This window comes from Uloborus diversus, chromosome 6, assembly GCF_026930045.1.
Source record: "Uloborus diversus isolate 005 chromosome 6, Udiv.v.3.1, whole genome shotgun sequence".
Taxonomy (NCBI): Eukaryota; Metazoa; Arthropoda; class Arachnida; order Araneae; family Uloboridae; genus Uloborus; species Uloborus diversus.
The window spans coordinates 157724106-157739720 of record NC_072736.1 but is presented as its reverse complement, the minus strand read 5'-3'; the positions used below and the strand labels follow the sequence as shown (position 1 = coordinate 157739720).

Here is a 15615-nt window from a genome sequence, read left to right as displayed (position 1 = left end):
GCGGCATCGCCATTGGGTTGGGGAGAGGATGCATTAGGGTGATTCAAAAAACTTTTTTTTTAGCTAAAGTCCAGGACACCCCCTATTTTTTTTTTTTTTTTAAGACTTACTAATAATATTGTGCTGTAGAAGTTTTAGCTTTTTACTCAAATTTTAAGCGTGTGCTCATTGACCCATTGTGTTTTTGGTACTTTAATATCGAAAATATACCCGAAAAAATTTCCTTGTATCTCGGATCAAGAAGGAGCGATCGCCCCCATCCCCCCACCCTTGTATCGATCCTTGATTCCAGGCCATCTTATATTTATCAACTACATTTACTCTTGTAATAGAAAGAAATAAAGCTTTCACTCGACTCATTTCGTAGAAAGGTTCAGATTAAATGTATTATTTTATAACAATATTTGTGTTGAAACACTATGTCTAGTTCGGTATTGTTTTATTTATTTACACAGTTTTATTTATCTAGGTTGAAATGAAACATGCAGTCTCGATTTTTCAAAAATCTTTGAGAATGATTTTCCGATTGCAAATTAATGTTTACAAGACTTTGCGCGAAACGAGAGAGAAGTATTGGTTTTAAATAAATAATGAAGCAGTGATGGTGCTCCGACTGTAAATATCTTTTCAACCATTAAATTAGTGCTCTTACTTTCGGATGCTACGTGATTATTTTTGACAAGGAAAGAAATACTTCTCTCTGACGCAATAATGAAACTCATTCGAAAAACTTTTATAAAATAAAATAATAATAAAGCTGAAAATCTGTATGTCTGGATTTCTGTCTGTTACGCGCCTAGCGCCTAGATAGTTCTGCCGAGTTTCATGAAATTTTACGTAAAATTAGTTCGTAGCATAGGAACTGAGCATCTCGAAGCGATTTTTTTGAAAAATCGATTTTGTTCTTTTTCTATTCCAATTTTAAGCCCATTTTACCCCGCGAATTACCATAAAATGGACGAGTAAATTCCCATAACATGGACGAAGAAATTACCATAACATGGACGAGCAAATTACTGTTCAACCACGGATTGTATGGAATTGGCAATCGTCCAGTTAAGACGAGTCAGGAATAAAAATAAAAATCTGATGCGCGTGTTCCAATTATATAAATGAGACTCTGCTTAATTTAGAGGCTAACATACATCTGCAAACGCTGATATCCTTAAAAACTAATAGATACGCCCATTTCCGCCTTTAAACCGGATGTTTCCCTTTCCATGCAATCTGTGGGCAGACAGTAACATAGCAAATTGGCGAGAAATTCATAATCCATTATTTGTAAGCATACAGGCAAACCAAATGAGGCAGTGAGAAGCAAAGGGATGTAAGTGGCAAAATGAAAAAATTGGATATAACCAGTACAAATGGTAGGTGAACGCCTCGTCTGTCTTGGGGCAAGAGATAGTACTGGTAGGCCTGGTAGGTGCTGCTGTATAGTAGGATTTAGAAAAAAATTCAATGTTAGCCTACCAAGGGTGTTATCTTTAAAGTAGTTTTATTCAAATTTTGAAAATGTCCACTTACACCCCTTTGCTTCTCACTGCCTCAAATGACCTTTTAATTTTCTACTACGAGCAAAGCCATGCGGGTACCGATAGTATAAAATAAATAAAAAAATTTCAAAAGAAAATTAATGAAAAACTACAACAAATGCTGGAATCTATGAGAATGAAAAAATATAAAAGCCTTTTCTACTGTTGCCAAATTTTGCTGCACTTAGCTACTGAATAATTTGCATCTAACAGTTTAGGGGAAAAACAGCAGCGTTATAAAGCGAAAACGTAGAGTAAAAATCTTGAAATTTTTAACAAAACCGGAAGAATGTTTTCAAAAAAGTGTAAACCAGCATTTGATATTCCAAGAGAACTGTTATTTGAATCGTGACTATACAAGGTGGTGATTCAGAGCATACTGATTATTAGAATGCAGCACAGCTCAACTATGCATTTTTTTCACGCAAATATCGAAAACGTGCCTTTGATTTTTATTCAGACAACTCTAAAAATTTATTCGACGAGTACGGACAGCTGGGGTAAAGGGGAAATAATTTCTAAGTTTTATGTTTAGATAATTTGCCCTTTCTTTTGAGAGAATAGTGGTGTTTCTTTCAGTCATTACTACTTTTTATCACTGAAATGGATAGAATAAGCAAGTAATAATTTATATATTAATAGGCAAGCCGTTTCCTTTCGATACCGATTTCTCCTCTGTTTGTGAACCGATTTCCTTCATTCATTTTTTGTTCGGTAGCTATTGCCGAGTTTTAGTGTCATCAGTAAAAATTTTTCAAATCAAACGTTAATTAACAGAGATAGTAATAAAAAACGCCTTTTCTTCCTAAATGGCTCTTTCTACGCGAAGGGATGGTCAAACTTTTTCAAATTTGATATGGTTAGAGAGGTCTTTAAAAATTACTCCTAACGAAAAAATTGTCAGGGCACCCAAGGTCCAATAACCTAAATCCACTAGAAAAAAAGTTATAAGCGTTTTTTAGTTAGCGAAACGCAAAAATTTTAATTTTCTCTCTTTTCCATTGTTGAAATTCAATGTTGGAAGCGTGAAACATGAAGTTTTAATCAGTTTTTTAAACCGCTCTTTCTACACGAAAAATGCATTTTAGCGCTTCGAGCTTGGTATGGTTGGAAAGTTCGTGCAAAATGCTTTAAAACACGTTCTACCCGGTTTACCATTCGAAACCGCTACGATGACTAGAAAATGAGCTATAAGCAATTAAAAGTTAGTGAAAATTCATTTTTATTTGCTTTTTCACGCGACATTGTCAGCGTGAAGAAATTGCTAGATAATATTGTGGTGTTACCATTCCTCGCTTGAGCATAAAGAAATGAAATTCTTGCGTTTCTTTTTATTATTGAGGCTTTTTGGGCAACTACAGGCATTTAAAATATTTTCATTTTGATTATGTTTTCGCGATTTCAATATTTAAACAAATCATTTTACGGAGTGACCGAGGACTTTCAGTTTCAACAAAATTACCTTCTTAAAAAAACAGCTCACAATATAATACCTGCATTTGCTATCACCAGCAGGAGACATCAAGGTGAAACTTTTGATAAAATTGGCGTGTTATTACGACGTCCAGTGCTTTCGCATGGACGATTTTTGTTGCCGCGAGTCAAGTTCGTTTATTGGACTGTTGGAAATTTTATATTTAACGGCAAAGGTCATGCTTACTTGAATATTGTTTATACAGAAGTTTTACGTATTAAAGGAGTTTTTCGGTATCATTTCATTCAGGAAGACTTTTATAATTCTGAACTTGGCGAACCCAATCCATTGGGGTCAAATTTTTGACACCAATGCCAGAGCGAGATATATTTTTCTTTTTCATTCGTAAAAAAAGCGTAGAGAAATGCAAAGAGCTGACTACGAATGAAGTCCCTCTTGAAGGCGGGTTTCATTAAATTGTAACCGTTCGTGACAAGAGGGAGGAAATGAATGACAAGAGGGACACACAATGGGGAAAATGTGACATCAAGCCTTTTTCTGATAGGAACGTTTATGATAAACAAAGTGACAAGTGGCAAAGGGAAGATGGGATAAGTGTGAAACTTTGCGACAAAGGGAAGAGGGATCAAAAATTTTGAAAAGCGCATTACTCAGTTACTCCCTAAACGGTAAACAAATCAGAAAGATGATTTTTTAAAATAAATTGCACTATTATTGCGACGTCCAGTGTTTTTGATTGGACACTTTTTATTGTAGCAAGTAGGATTCGTTCATTTGACTGTTTGAAATTTTATATTTCTAATGGAAGAGGTCAAGGCAACTTTCTCAATAAGAAGAAATGTTGTTCACGCAGAAGTTTTACATATAATCTGAGTTTTGCGGCATCATTTCATTCGGGAAAATTTCGATAATGGGGTTGTTTCCTTTAGTCAAAAGTACTACTTTTAGTCAATGAAATTGATAGAATAAAAAAACATAGACGCAGAAAATATTTTTATTTTATCGACAGTTGTTTTTTAATTAATTTTTTTAAATGTCCGATTTTTTAAAAAATTCGTGGTCTTGATGACGTCACAAATGATGCATTTTGGCGCATCTTTCTACCACGGTTCCACGTTATGATAATCAACAAGCGAATTAAAATTGCGCTCCACACTTGTTTTCAACCATATCGTTGCCAATACACGTGAGTAAAGATGCGAATTAAATATTTTGGTCTGTGAATGGCAACACTGAATAGCATTTCATCATTTGTGATGGCATCGGGCAGAAACATAAACAATGAAAGCGCATCGATTCAAGTAATTTTTTTAAAAAATTAAACTTAAACAAATTAATTATAAAATGGTCATATCCCATGTTTTTAAGCATGCTCTTTCAGAAAAAAAAATACTTTTAAAATTTTGGAAACGACCCCATTGGGAAATTGTCGCTTTTCATCTATTGGCGTCAAATTTTTGGCACCAATTGCAGCCCGAGAATTATTTTTTCTTTGCATACGTAAACAAAGAGTAGAGAAATATATACTTGCATACGGTTACCACAAAACGGGGGCAGTCCCGCTTTAAGGTGAGGTTCGCGAAAGAGTAACAGTTTGTAACAAGGGAGAGGAAAGAAATGACAAGAGGGACATAAAAAGGGAAGAATGTGACAAGCCTTTTTTTAATAGCAACGTTTATGAAAAACAGCGTGATATTTGACAAAGAGAAGAGGAGGTATGGTGAAGTGTGAAACATTGTGACAAAGGGGGGAAAGGGTCTTAAATGTCGAAAAGTGATATCAGTTATGCATCGTCCTTAATGATGAACAAATCTCAAAGACAACATTTTTTTTTTTTAATTGTACTACTGTTGCGACGTCCAGCGTTTTCAAATGGACAATTATAAGTTGCCATGAGTAGAGTTCGTTCATTTGATACTTGGAAATTTATATTTCTAATGACGAAGAATCAATTACTCAATAACAGTAGACGTTTAATAATTAATATTGTTCACACAGAAGTTTTACGTATAAACTGAGTTTTGATGCTACGTTTCATACGGGAAGATTTCAAAAATTGGATAATTTGCGATTTTTATCCATTGGCGTCATTTTTTTTTCCCCCAATACATGCGCGAAAAATGTTTTTCCTTTGCATACGTAAACAAAAGTAGGGAAATATCTATTTGCATAGGGTTAGTACAAAGCAACATGGTATCCAAAATAAAATTATTCAAGCCAAGAGTTTGACGACCGCACCAATATCTTTAATGGAGTTCTTTTCTTCAGTAAAAAGTACTACTTTTAGTCACTGAAATTGATAGAATAAGCAAAAGAAAAATAACGTGGAGACAGAAAAAACTTTTATTTTCCCGACAGTTATTTTTTATTATTTTTTTTAATGTTTGATTTTGAAAATAAAGCGTGGTCTTAATGACGTTACAAGTGAAGTACTTTGGAGCGTTACGCCATTGCCGCGCTAAATGTTTACGCTTTGCTGTCCACCGCGTTTCCAGGTTATGATAATTTGCGATGTGCGTTAATGGCATCTGTGAATGGCATTTCATCGCCATTGATGCCATGTGCAGAAGCGTAAAAAATGAATTTCAATCTGCGCACCGATAAAAATAATTGTTAAAAAATATTATTTTTTTTTTCAAATTATTTTAAAAATGGTTAAAACCTATGTTTTTAAGCATGCTATTTCAAAAAAAAAAAACACTTTTAAAATTTCGGAAACGACCCCATTACCGAAATATTTCCTTTCATCCATTTGTTTTAAGATTAACAGTCAAAAAGCAAAATTGGAATAAATTATTACTGTTTGGTATTGTGTGTACATATAAAAATGAATGTTCCATGAATGTTAATAATGTATGTTTCCAGATATGCAGTAAACATGAGTAAGAGTAGAAATAAAAGTGTCGCAAAAAGTTAAATTCATGCAAGTTTTTCCAAATATTCATTTATGAATATGGTCGAATTTCGACCACTGGGCGAACACTAGTAATAATAATTACATAGAGCCAGAAAATACTTTAATTTTCTTAGTATTTAATTTTTACTCAAGTTTAAAAATGTCAGATTTCTATCGGAGCGCGTGGTTGTCTTTCCTGGCAAGATACCGCCTTTTGCTGACTTTTCACTGCGAGCTATTATTAGCGGGACGAGCACTGTTAGTTAAATAAAATTATCATTTGGCGAAGTTTGGCAGTTACCTGAAACTTTTTTTTCTGGTAACCCTAGCGACTTGTTCACTTGTAACGTCAGCAGCGAAAAGGAAAACCGCAACTGAACGCATTTTAAAAGTTTTTTTTTTTTAATTGAAAGTAAGTAAATTGAAAAAAAAAAAAAACCCTCATCCCTGTGTTCTCGACCGTGCTTTTTCAGAACAAATATTTTTGAAGAATGGGAAACAAAACAAGTGATATATACAATTTTGTGCATTCTGTTTGGAACTACACTCTCTGAGAGTAACTGGGTATGAAAAAATTTGATATCTTCTCTATCTTAAGCATAATTTATTGATTGAAATGTGTCTATTATTATAAGACACCCAATTTGCGTTTTTTTTTCTGAATAAATTCAACACATGATGTTTTTACGAATAAATTAACCCTTATTTGTGTTTCACATAGTGTTTATTATTACTATACACAAACGATATAAAAGTCCCCCCTCCCACATTCTTATTTTCACTGCGAATTGTATTTTATGCTTGTGTCTATATTTTTGGGACAGAATGTTGAATATTTTATTGCGAGAATGTCACAGTTTTCCAACATATCGCAATTTTGCAAGAAAAGTGACAGAACTGAAAATTTGGGGGAAATGTATTGGCTATTGATTTAAAACCAAAATTTAATGCTATTTCTTACCACAGAAACTACGACAAAGTTAGCTTTCATAACTAGTGCATGGTGGCGTAAAAACAAAAAAATTAATAACCGCTTATTTTTTTTTTTTTTTGCAAGTATTGCAATATTCAAGACTAAATATCTTAAAACTACTATTGCATAAAAACTTAATTTTCTCCATTGCTGTTTTTTTTTTTTTTTTTTTTTTTTTTTTTGTGGAGCTGTGTCACTTTTCTTCTTTGCTGCCAAGGTGCGAAAAAAATTTTTCAAACATATATTTTTTTTTCTCACTTCGTAACTCTAACAAGTTATTCTTTTAATTTACAGAGTGTAATATTCCATGTGGAAAGCCATCCAGACTACCCCCAATTTCTTCAATGTGTCAGCTTCAACTTCTTCCCAACACCATACCACAAAATGGCTTACAACATATTCTGCTTGTTCGCGCTCTATGGTGTACCACTGGCCATTATCATCATTTGCTATTCCAGGATACTATGGGAGATATCCAGAAGATCCAGAGACACAGAAGGTGGGTATATTTAACTCAGCACTAAAATCAACATCCAGGAACTTGAATGTCTGTTTGTACCTGGCGTAGACTGATCGCTTAAAACTTACACAAATTCAAGCGAGACTTCGATCAAATATTAGTAATCTCCTCCAAGAAATTGAAACGATGAATTCCAAAACAGATGAGGCAGTGAGAAGCAAAGGGATGTAAGTTGACATTTTCAAGTTTTGAGTAAAATGCGTTTGAAAATAATATCCTAGGTAGGATTTCATTGATTTTTTTTTCTAAATCATGCTATACAGCAGCACTACCAGGACTACTAGTACTATCATCTCTTGCCCCAAGCCCCAGAAGAGAGGTTCCCCTACTACACTGTAAAAAAAATTCGGAAACGTTTCTGAGTATATCGTGCAGCTGCGGTTCATGAAATTTTCAAAAACGTTTCTGAGTATTTCAGAATCCTCTTTCTGTAATGTCCGGAAACGTGTCTGAGTATTTCGGAATCCTCTTTCTGTAATGTCCAGAAACGTGTCTGAGTATTTCGGAATCCTCTTTCTATAATTTCCAGAAATGTTTCTGAGTATTTTGGAATCCTCTTTCTGTAATTTTCAGAAACGTTTCTGAGTATTTCGGAATCCTCTTTCCGTAATTTCCAGAAATGTTTCTGAGTATTCTGTGCAGCTGTGGTTCATGAAAGTTTCGAAAACGTTTCCGAGTATTTCTTAATTCTCCAAACAATTTTCAAAAACGTTTCTGAGAATTTTGGAATCCTTTTTCCGTGATTTTTTCTAAAAAATAATTCTTTTTTAATAGTATTGCATGCCATATCAGTTTCAATTCTTTCATATCTAAGAGCAATGAAACAAGCAATTTTAGAATCATTCGTGGATTTTTTTTCTGAATTTCTAATGACAAATAGCATGGTTAACAGCATAACATATGCACAGTTATAAATTTTTGAAAATTTATGAAATAATATAGTAGTTTCATTCATAATCACAAAATCGTCGGGGGAGGGAAGGGGAGTACTTTCTCTGAAGTGGGATTGTTTGTTAAACAATATTAAACTTCAGTTTTTCTCTCAATATTTTCAAGACAAAATTATCAACATATTGTATTTTTAATGCAGAACTTAAAAACATATCTTGTATCAAACTTGATAGCTTTTATTTTCGGATAAAATTTGACAAAACTTACCTACACTTTTCGTTCCGAAATTCGTTCACGTCAAGTCAATTTCTTTGACGAACAAAGTGTACCGAAAAGTACCAACAGAGAAATTGATGAATTTAAATATGACACCAAAGTCCCCCTGCTGGAACCATTCGGGTTTATTCCTCTGTTCTTGCCCTTTTCCAGTTTATCACAAATATAGATACTTAATCAAAATAGGTTACTGATTTAGAGTGTGCGCAAAATGTATTTTATATTTTATTTATTAAAACATTGAACTCTATCACATGCTTATTCCATTTCATATATACGAGAGTTCCTTCCCCCCCCCCCACACCATAAGAGTGATGGTGCACCCATAAAATGATATAAAGCGCCCCCCACCTTAAAAAAAGCAACCTCTTGAAAATGTCAATGGCACAGTCTGCGTGGTGAACGCCCCTTGTCTTCTCACCATATGTGCATTGCATATTAATAACATAGTATTTAAAAACTGATCACTTTTAAAACGATGACATGAAATAATATTACTTTTTATTTCAGCATGTAAATGCAGCTGTTCCATTTTTGCCACTGACTCATTCCTCCTGACTGTCCTACATTAAACTAGTATATCCACGAAGGAAATGTTATTTTCGGAACTAATGTCAAGGAATTTTTTAATTGTTAACCACATTTAACAAAATGAATAAGCAGATGAATTAATTTCATAACTATGTTCTTACTAATAGATAACATGGTCATTTTCTAATGGTATAAATATTTTTAAATGAATGAATAAATTATAATAAAAAAAGATAAATTATACCGGCACATTTTTTGTGAAGCATATTACAATACTAGAAAATATTTGCATTACCATATTTCTAATGAATTAAACAATTGATTTTTTTTCTTTTTGAACCAAAATGTATGTACATCCAAGTATTTCGAAATAACTTTTCTGTGATTGCTTCTCAAATATAAATCTTACTTCTTTTGCGTAATTAATCAGTTTCAGTTGGTTACAACAAATAGTACACCGCGCACATAGGTATGTAGGATAACTTTAAATTAATTCGATAAACCCAAAAACAGTTACAATTGGAGCCTCATCAAATGCAAATCAACAAAAATATAAATGTATATAACAACATGTTTTAAAATATTCATTAATACTTACAAGTGAACATAAGCGGAAGAAAATCTAAGTACCTCCATTACAACTGAATAAGTAATCCAAAGGGTTTCGTTTCATTAAGTATAAACACGGGTGTTAAAACTATTCACGCTTGAACACACAATATATATCTAATTATGGTCGCATTGGAAATTGTAAAGAAGCAAATGGTTATTAACTAACTTAATAGCTGCGTACATCGTCTAAAAAATCAAGGGCAGTCCAAAATGCAAAGGCGTAAAATTAGTTTCGACACAGTTTACTACTCTCTAGACATGAAATACCAAGCAATCCAATGCTACACAGTTGCTGACTGCAGCAACCATAGATAAGAAAAAAAGAAGTTCTCGTTATTTCCGACTCATTGGCGCCTGTGTTGGAAGGATGAAATAGGTTTCGAAGCGTTGCGTCATCACTTCCGCTTCTAGATATCTTGAAATAACAAAAAGCTTTCTGAATATTGAGGAGTTCGCTATTGGATGAAGGATTCCTACTATTTCGGAAACGTTTCCGATATATCCAGAAACGTTTCCGAAATTTGTTACAGTGTACTTGTACTGGTTATTTCCAAATTTTTAATTTTGCCACTTACATCCCTTTGCTTGTCACTAACTCAAATCATCTCCTGGATTTTAACAATGGACTCATCCATCCAAGTGGGGGTGTTTCCATTAGTTAAAAATACTAATTTTAGTGACCGATATTGATAGATTTTTTTTTTAAATAAAAATAACATTAGCCAGAAAATATCAGATTTCTACAAGATGTTTCATTGTGTGGTGTCACAAGCAGTGATGTTCCCATCAATTTTTCTGAGGGTGTACTCTCAGTAATCCATTACGGACAGTTTGTGTATGTGATCATATACATACACTGTAAAAAAAAACTGTAAATTTTGAAGAAGTTATCCGTATTTTTCACAGAAAAAAACTGTTCGTAATAAAATACAGGATTTCTCTGTTTTTTTGAATCTGTAACCGGTTATTAAGCGTTAATTGCTACCATCGACTCACCGCGTACTTTGTTTTTCTTCGAATCTTCGAAATTTCGCCCGCGTGTTTGGATTTTGGTTCTCGTGCTCGAATTTTTGATCTTATATTTATTTAAAGCGAGAGTAAGTCTTAAATCGTTTGCAACTTCCATTTCATTGCATCCTAATCAATATTTTATTATTATGTTTTTTTGTCATCTGTTACAGAGGCATATTCGGAAATTTACCTTTGTATACATGTATTTCGTAGTGGTATAGTAAATATTGAAATGTATTTATGAAAGTATAGTTTCATTTTTTAATCTTCATAAAATAATAAATCAGCTTGAATAAATAATAAAAATATGGAAGATTTCTGTAAAATAAACGGAAGAAAACTGGCGTCCTGGCTGACAGTTTTTTCCGTAAATTTTACAGATTTTTTTTACAGTGTAGTATGTCATATATGAAAATTTATGAAGCTTGAGGGTACACGCTATGTGTCTAAAAAATGAGAGTATATGGCGTATATGAAAACACCACTGGTCACAAGTGAAGACAGCCATCTTGGATCAGAGAGCGTGGTTATCTTTTCTAGCAAGATATAGGGTAACAGCACTAGTAACAGACAAGGGTCCAGTAAGTCAGCCGTAAGTTTGGATTTAAATAATAAGAATTTTAGGCGGGTAAAACTGATGTTGCTGCGACCCATGAATACGGTGCAACAACCATCTGGTGTAATCAGAGTGAATTTTATGAGTCAGTGGGTATTTACAAGGCAGTGGTCGAAGGCTATTAACAGCCACAAAGAGGTCAGATATTGTTTAATTTTCATTTAAATTTAACAAGGTTTTAGATCTAAAAACCAAGAACTTTTGCACATTATGAAGAGAAAAGGGGAATTATGTCCGTTACTCATCATTTCCTCATCCTATCTGTTGCTGGGTATCATCAGAATTGTCAGTGTTTGTTATGGGGGTCAGGCCTTTTTTTTTCGAAATTGAGCAAATAGAATTAGATAGAATTAACTAATTCAAAGGATCCAGAAGCAGCCAAACGTTAGATGAGATGTAGTTGCATGAGAGAAAAATAGTTTTTAAAAGTCTAAATACATTAAAAGGCTCCGAAAATTGAGTTAACCTGAGAGCGATGTCTTTAGCATGTCTGTTACTGGTGTCGTTACCCTTTGCCTTTTTGTGATTTTTCACTGCGATCAATTATTAGCGAAGCGAGAATTGTTGGTTAAATGAAAAATTAACTTGACGAAGTTTGGCAATGTCCTGAAACTTTATTCTGGTAACCGTAGCGATTTGTTCACTTGTGATGTCAGCAGCAAAAATGAAAACAGCGGCTGAGCGTCTTTTAAGATAAATACTTTTATATGATGAAAATTAACATTTTCACCGTTTTCTAAACACTTCGAATCGACTGCAGTCACACTTTAAAGGAACAAAAAGTTGGTTGTTTAGGAAGGTAGTAGGAAAAGGTTTTTTTTTTATCAACAACAATAATAATAATAACAATAATAATAGGGCCATTCCACCGTCATGTGCGGGACAAAAATACGCTTAAATTTCATTAACATTTCGTCATATCTCTTAATGTTTTAATGAAACAGGGGTAAGCAATTTTTTTAATCTTTACATTTGATACAAAGAGATACTCCTGACACAATTACATTTTTATTGAACGATTTTGTTACTTAAAATAAAATTTATTTACATGCGTCACGTGCGGGATATCCAAAGACAACCCCTGGTAACTGACATGAATAAGCTAATATTTTTGCTCTATTAATACAACAATGACGAAACAAATTGTAGATTTTTAAAACTAACGTAAAGGAAACATCTCATTAGTTTAGAAATAATTATTTAAACCATTGAGAAAAAAAATGTATATGCCCATTCCATTGAAAATGGTCATTTTTTCCCGTACGTGACGGTTCTTATATTTCATAAAAAAGACTTAATTTTTGAAGAAAGTTTTTGCTAAGAAGTCACACATTCGTTTGTGATTTCTTAAGCAACAAAATTTTGTGCATCATCCTTTTAAATTACTATTTTTTATGAAATGTATGGAGCGTTACGTGCGGGACAAAATGACCGTTTTCCGTGGAATGGCCCAATAATAATAATAAAGATAAAAAGTAACAATAAAAATAATAAATATGTTAATAATATTTATAGAAACAACATTAATAACTATTCGTATTAACTATTATTTAAAAATCTCGCTACGTGTAACGCATTTTTATGACAAAAAAAGTTGGTTGTCCAGGAAAGTAGTAGGAAAAGGTTTATTAGAAACAACAACAGCAATAATAATAATAATAATAATAATAATAAAGATAAAAAGTAACAATAAAAATAATAAATCTGTTAATGATATTTATAGTAACAACATTAATAATAATTTATATTAATTATCATTTAAAAATTTCGCTACGTGTAACATATTTTTATGACAAAAAAAGTTGATTCTCCAGGAAGGTCGTAGGAAAAGGTTTTTTAACGACAACAGCTGCAGCAACAACAATAATAATAAAGATAAAAAGTAACAATAAAAATAATAAATATGTTAATAATATTTACAGTTACAACATTAATAATAATTTGTATTAATTATTATTTAAGAATCTCTCTACGTGTAAACATAACGCAAAAAAAGTTGGTTATCCAGAAAGGTAGCAGGAAAAGTTTTTTTAACCACAACAGTTGCAACAACAACAGTAATAATAATAACAATAATAATAATAAAGATAAAAAAGTAACAATAAAAATAATAAATATGTTAATAATATTTATAGTAACAACATTAATAATTATTTGTATTAATTATTATTTAAAAATCTCTCTACATGTAACATATTTTTATGACAAAAAATAACTCTAAAACAAGTTATTATCCATACATATTAAGCCCTTTTCTCTGATACGCGTGCACGCAATTTTTATTCCGTGTTACTTTGGATTTCCTTTTGAACAAACTGTTCAATCCAATTAGCCTTTTGGGAGAAGGAATAGGAAAGAAAAGTCAATTCTTAACCAGCGCAACCTTTACCTGCGAAATCGTGACGTGTTCTTCAGACCTAAATGATCATTAAATGTGTCCACGGAGGATTGCATAAGTTATTCGACGAATGTTGTAATCAAATTTAGCTAGGAATATGTGATTATATGCTGAAAATATTAAATTTTTGCTGCCAAGATGGGAAATTACTTGTTAGCACGGAAATACATACCACATGCACTGCTTTAAGATGAGCTTATCCGCGAGTCAATCAACAATCAGGAACATGTACTTTTGTAACGAAAAGCAAGTACCAATGACTGTTTTTTGTCAAAAAATCGCAAATTTAGACTCAGTTGTTTTTGTTTTATTTATTTATTTATTTATTGTACTTTCTTCTTTGCACATAAACTTGTTCTATATTGATGTTAAGTTCTGTTGTGCAAAAATACAAAACATTTTTACTGTACTGTATAAATTTTCACAGTTGGTAGAAAGTATTCATCAATAAAGGTAATGTTTTGAGGAAGGACAATTTTTACCTTATTTGTCCCTCATTTTAGGCTTTTTGAGGTTTATCCGCGATTTTTATTATCCGCGGCACTTGTGCCACCCGCACGTGGTGGCACAAGTGCCATAATCGGGCGGATAATAGGGAGTTTACTGTACAAGTAAAACGAACGTAAATGAACTGTGACTTGAAAAAAAGATGGGTTAAACCAATGAAAAAACATCGAAAGTTCGGTTTCCCTTGTTCTTTTAATGTTTCTGGTTCCCTACATTTTTCTTTCCTTCTTCTAGTTCATCCTCCCAGTCGAGCACTGTCGTTTACACCCCTTTCCGTAAACCTTGTCATCCTTGTCCATTCTTAATATCTTAACCATTGAATGTGTTTCTTAATTTCCACTATTACATAAAAATCTATTTAGTCCACATTCTTTTAGATGACCTTCCTAAAGAGCCTCAGTATCGCCGCCGGTTATGCCTCCGCCGCTCTGACATCGCACACATCGAACGAGCCAGAGCAAGGACTCTCCGGATGACCATCATCATTGTCCTGACCTTCTTCTGGTGCTGGACTCCATACGTAGTCATGGTTCTGTGGTACCTCTTCGACCCGGTATCAGCCGACAAAGTCGACTCCCGCATCCAGTCCTCCCTTTTCATGTTTGCAGTCTCCAACTCCTGTGTCAATCCCTTGGTGTACGGAAGCTACGTCCTCAACTTCAAGCAGATGTTCAAAAGGTGTCTGTGCAGGCATCCGGGCTCTAACACTGGTTCTGTGAACCAAACTCAAGTCACCACTCCGGCTAGAAGAGCCGCTATTGGAGAACCAGTTCAGCGTGCCATTTCGGTGCATCTCAATCTAAATGGTGTGGGTACTTATCCTAGCTTGGTGGTCAAAAAAGAGGTGCAATTTTCATCCGATTTGGAACGATGCCAGTGTAGTAACAGCTATGATGTACTCCCCACTACATCTAAGTTTCCAAGTTGTACAAACCAGACAAAAGTAGAAGCAATGATACACAGTGCAGGTGAATGATTTTTTTACAAAAAGAGTGTCCGTTCTAAATTTTTTTTTCAACACACAGAATATCTGTTTGCTTACAACAGCGATGACTACCACGCGGTAACGTTTTCCATGAAACAGGTTACGCTTTGCTGTTTGGTGCTATGTAGATATCAACAGGGTAAAACAAGAAGAAAACTCGGCTGACTATCGCGACTTGTCGGAAGGACAGACCTTATTCACATCAACAATATTCCTTTTTCTTTTATTTTGCCGGTGAACAAACCATGCCGTCTAACTATTGGTTCATCAAGCTCAATAAGGAGTTCATTTGATTTAAGTTATTAAGATGGTGATTCTGCATAGAGTAAGGTACCAAATGGTTCTTACAGCTATCGACTGTAGTCATGTTCTTCCTGCGTCATAGGATATTGTGATGTAGATGTCTAAACAACTCCTACGTTGTATTTT

The 15615-nt window shown here is 33.5% G+C and overlaps 1 protein-coding gene across 1 annotated transcript in view; it reads left to right on the top strand.

The window, feature by feature from the left end:
* Window positions 1-15177, top strand: part of LOC129225043 (adipokinetic hormone/corazonin-related peptide receptor variant I-like) — a 110505-nt gene extending 95328 nt beyond the window's left edge. The window contains exons 2-3 of the mRNA XM_054859588.1: window positions 7134-7338; window positions 14564-15177. Of these exons, the coding sequence (XP_054715563.1) occupies window positions 7134-7338; window positions 14564-15177 (819 nt within the window). The remainder of the gene's footprint in view (window positions 1-7133; window positions 7339-14563) is intronic.
* The last annotated feature ends 438 nt before the right edge of the window (window positions 15178-15615 follow it).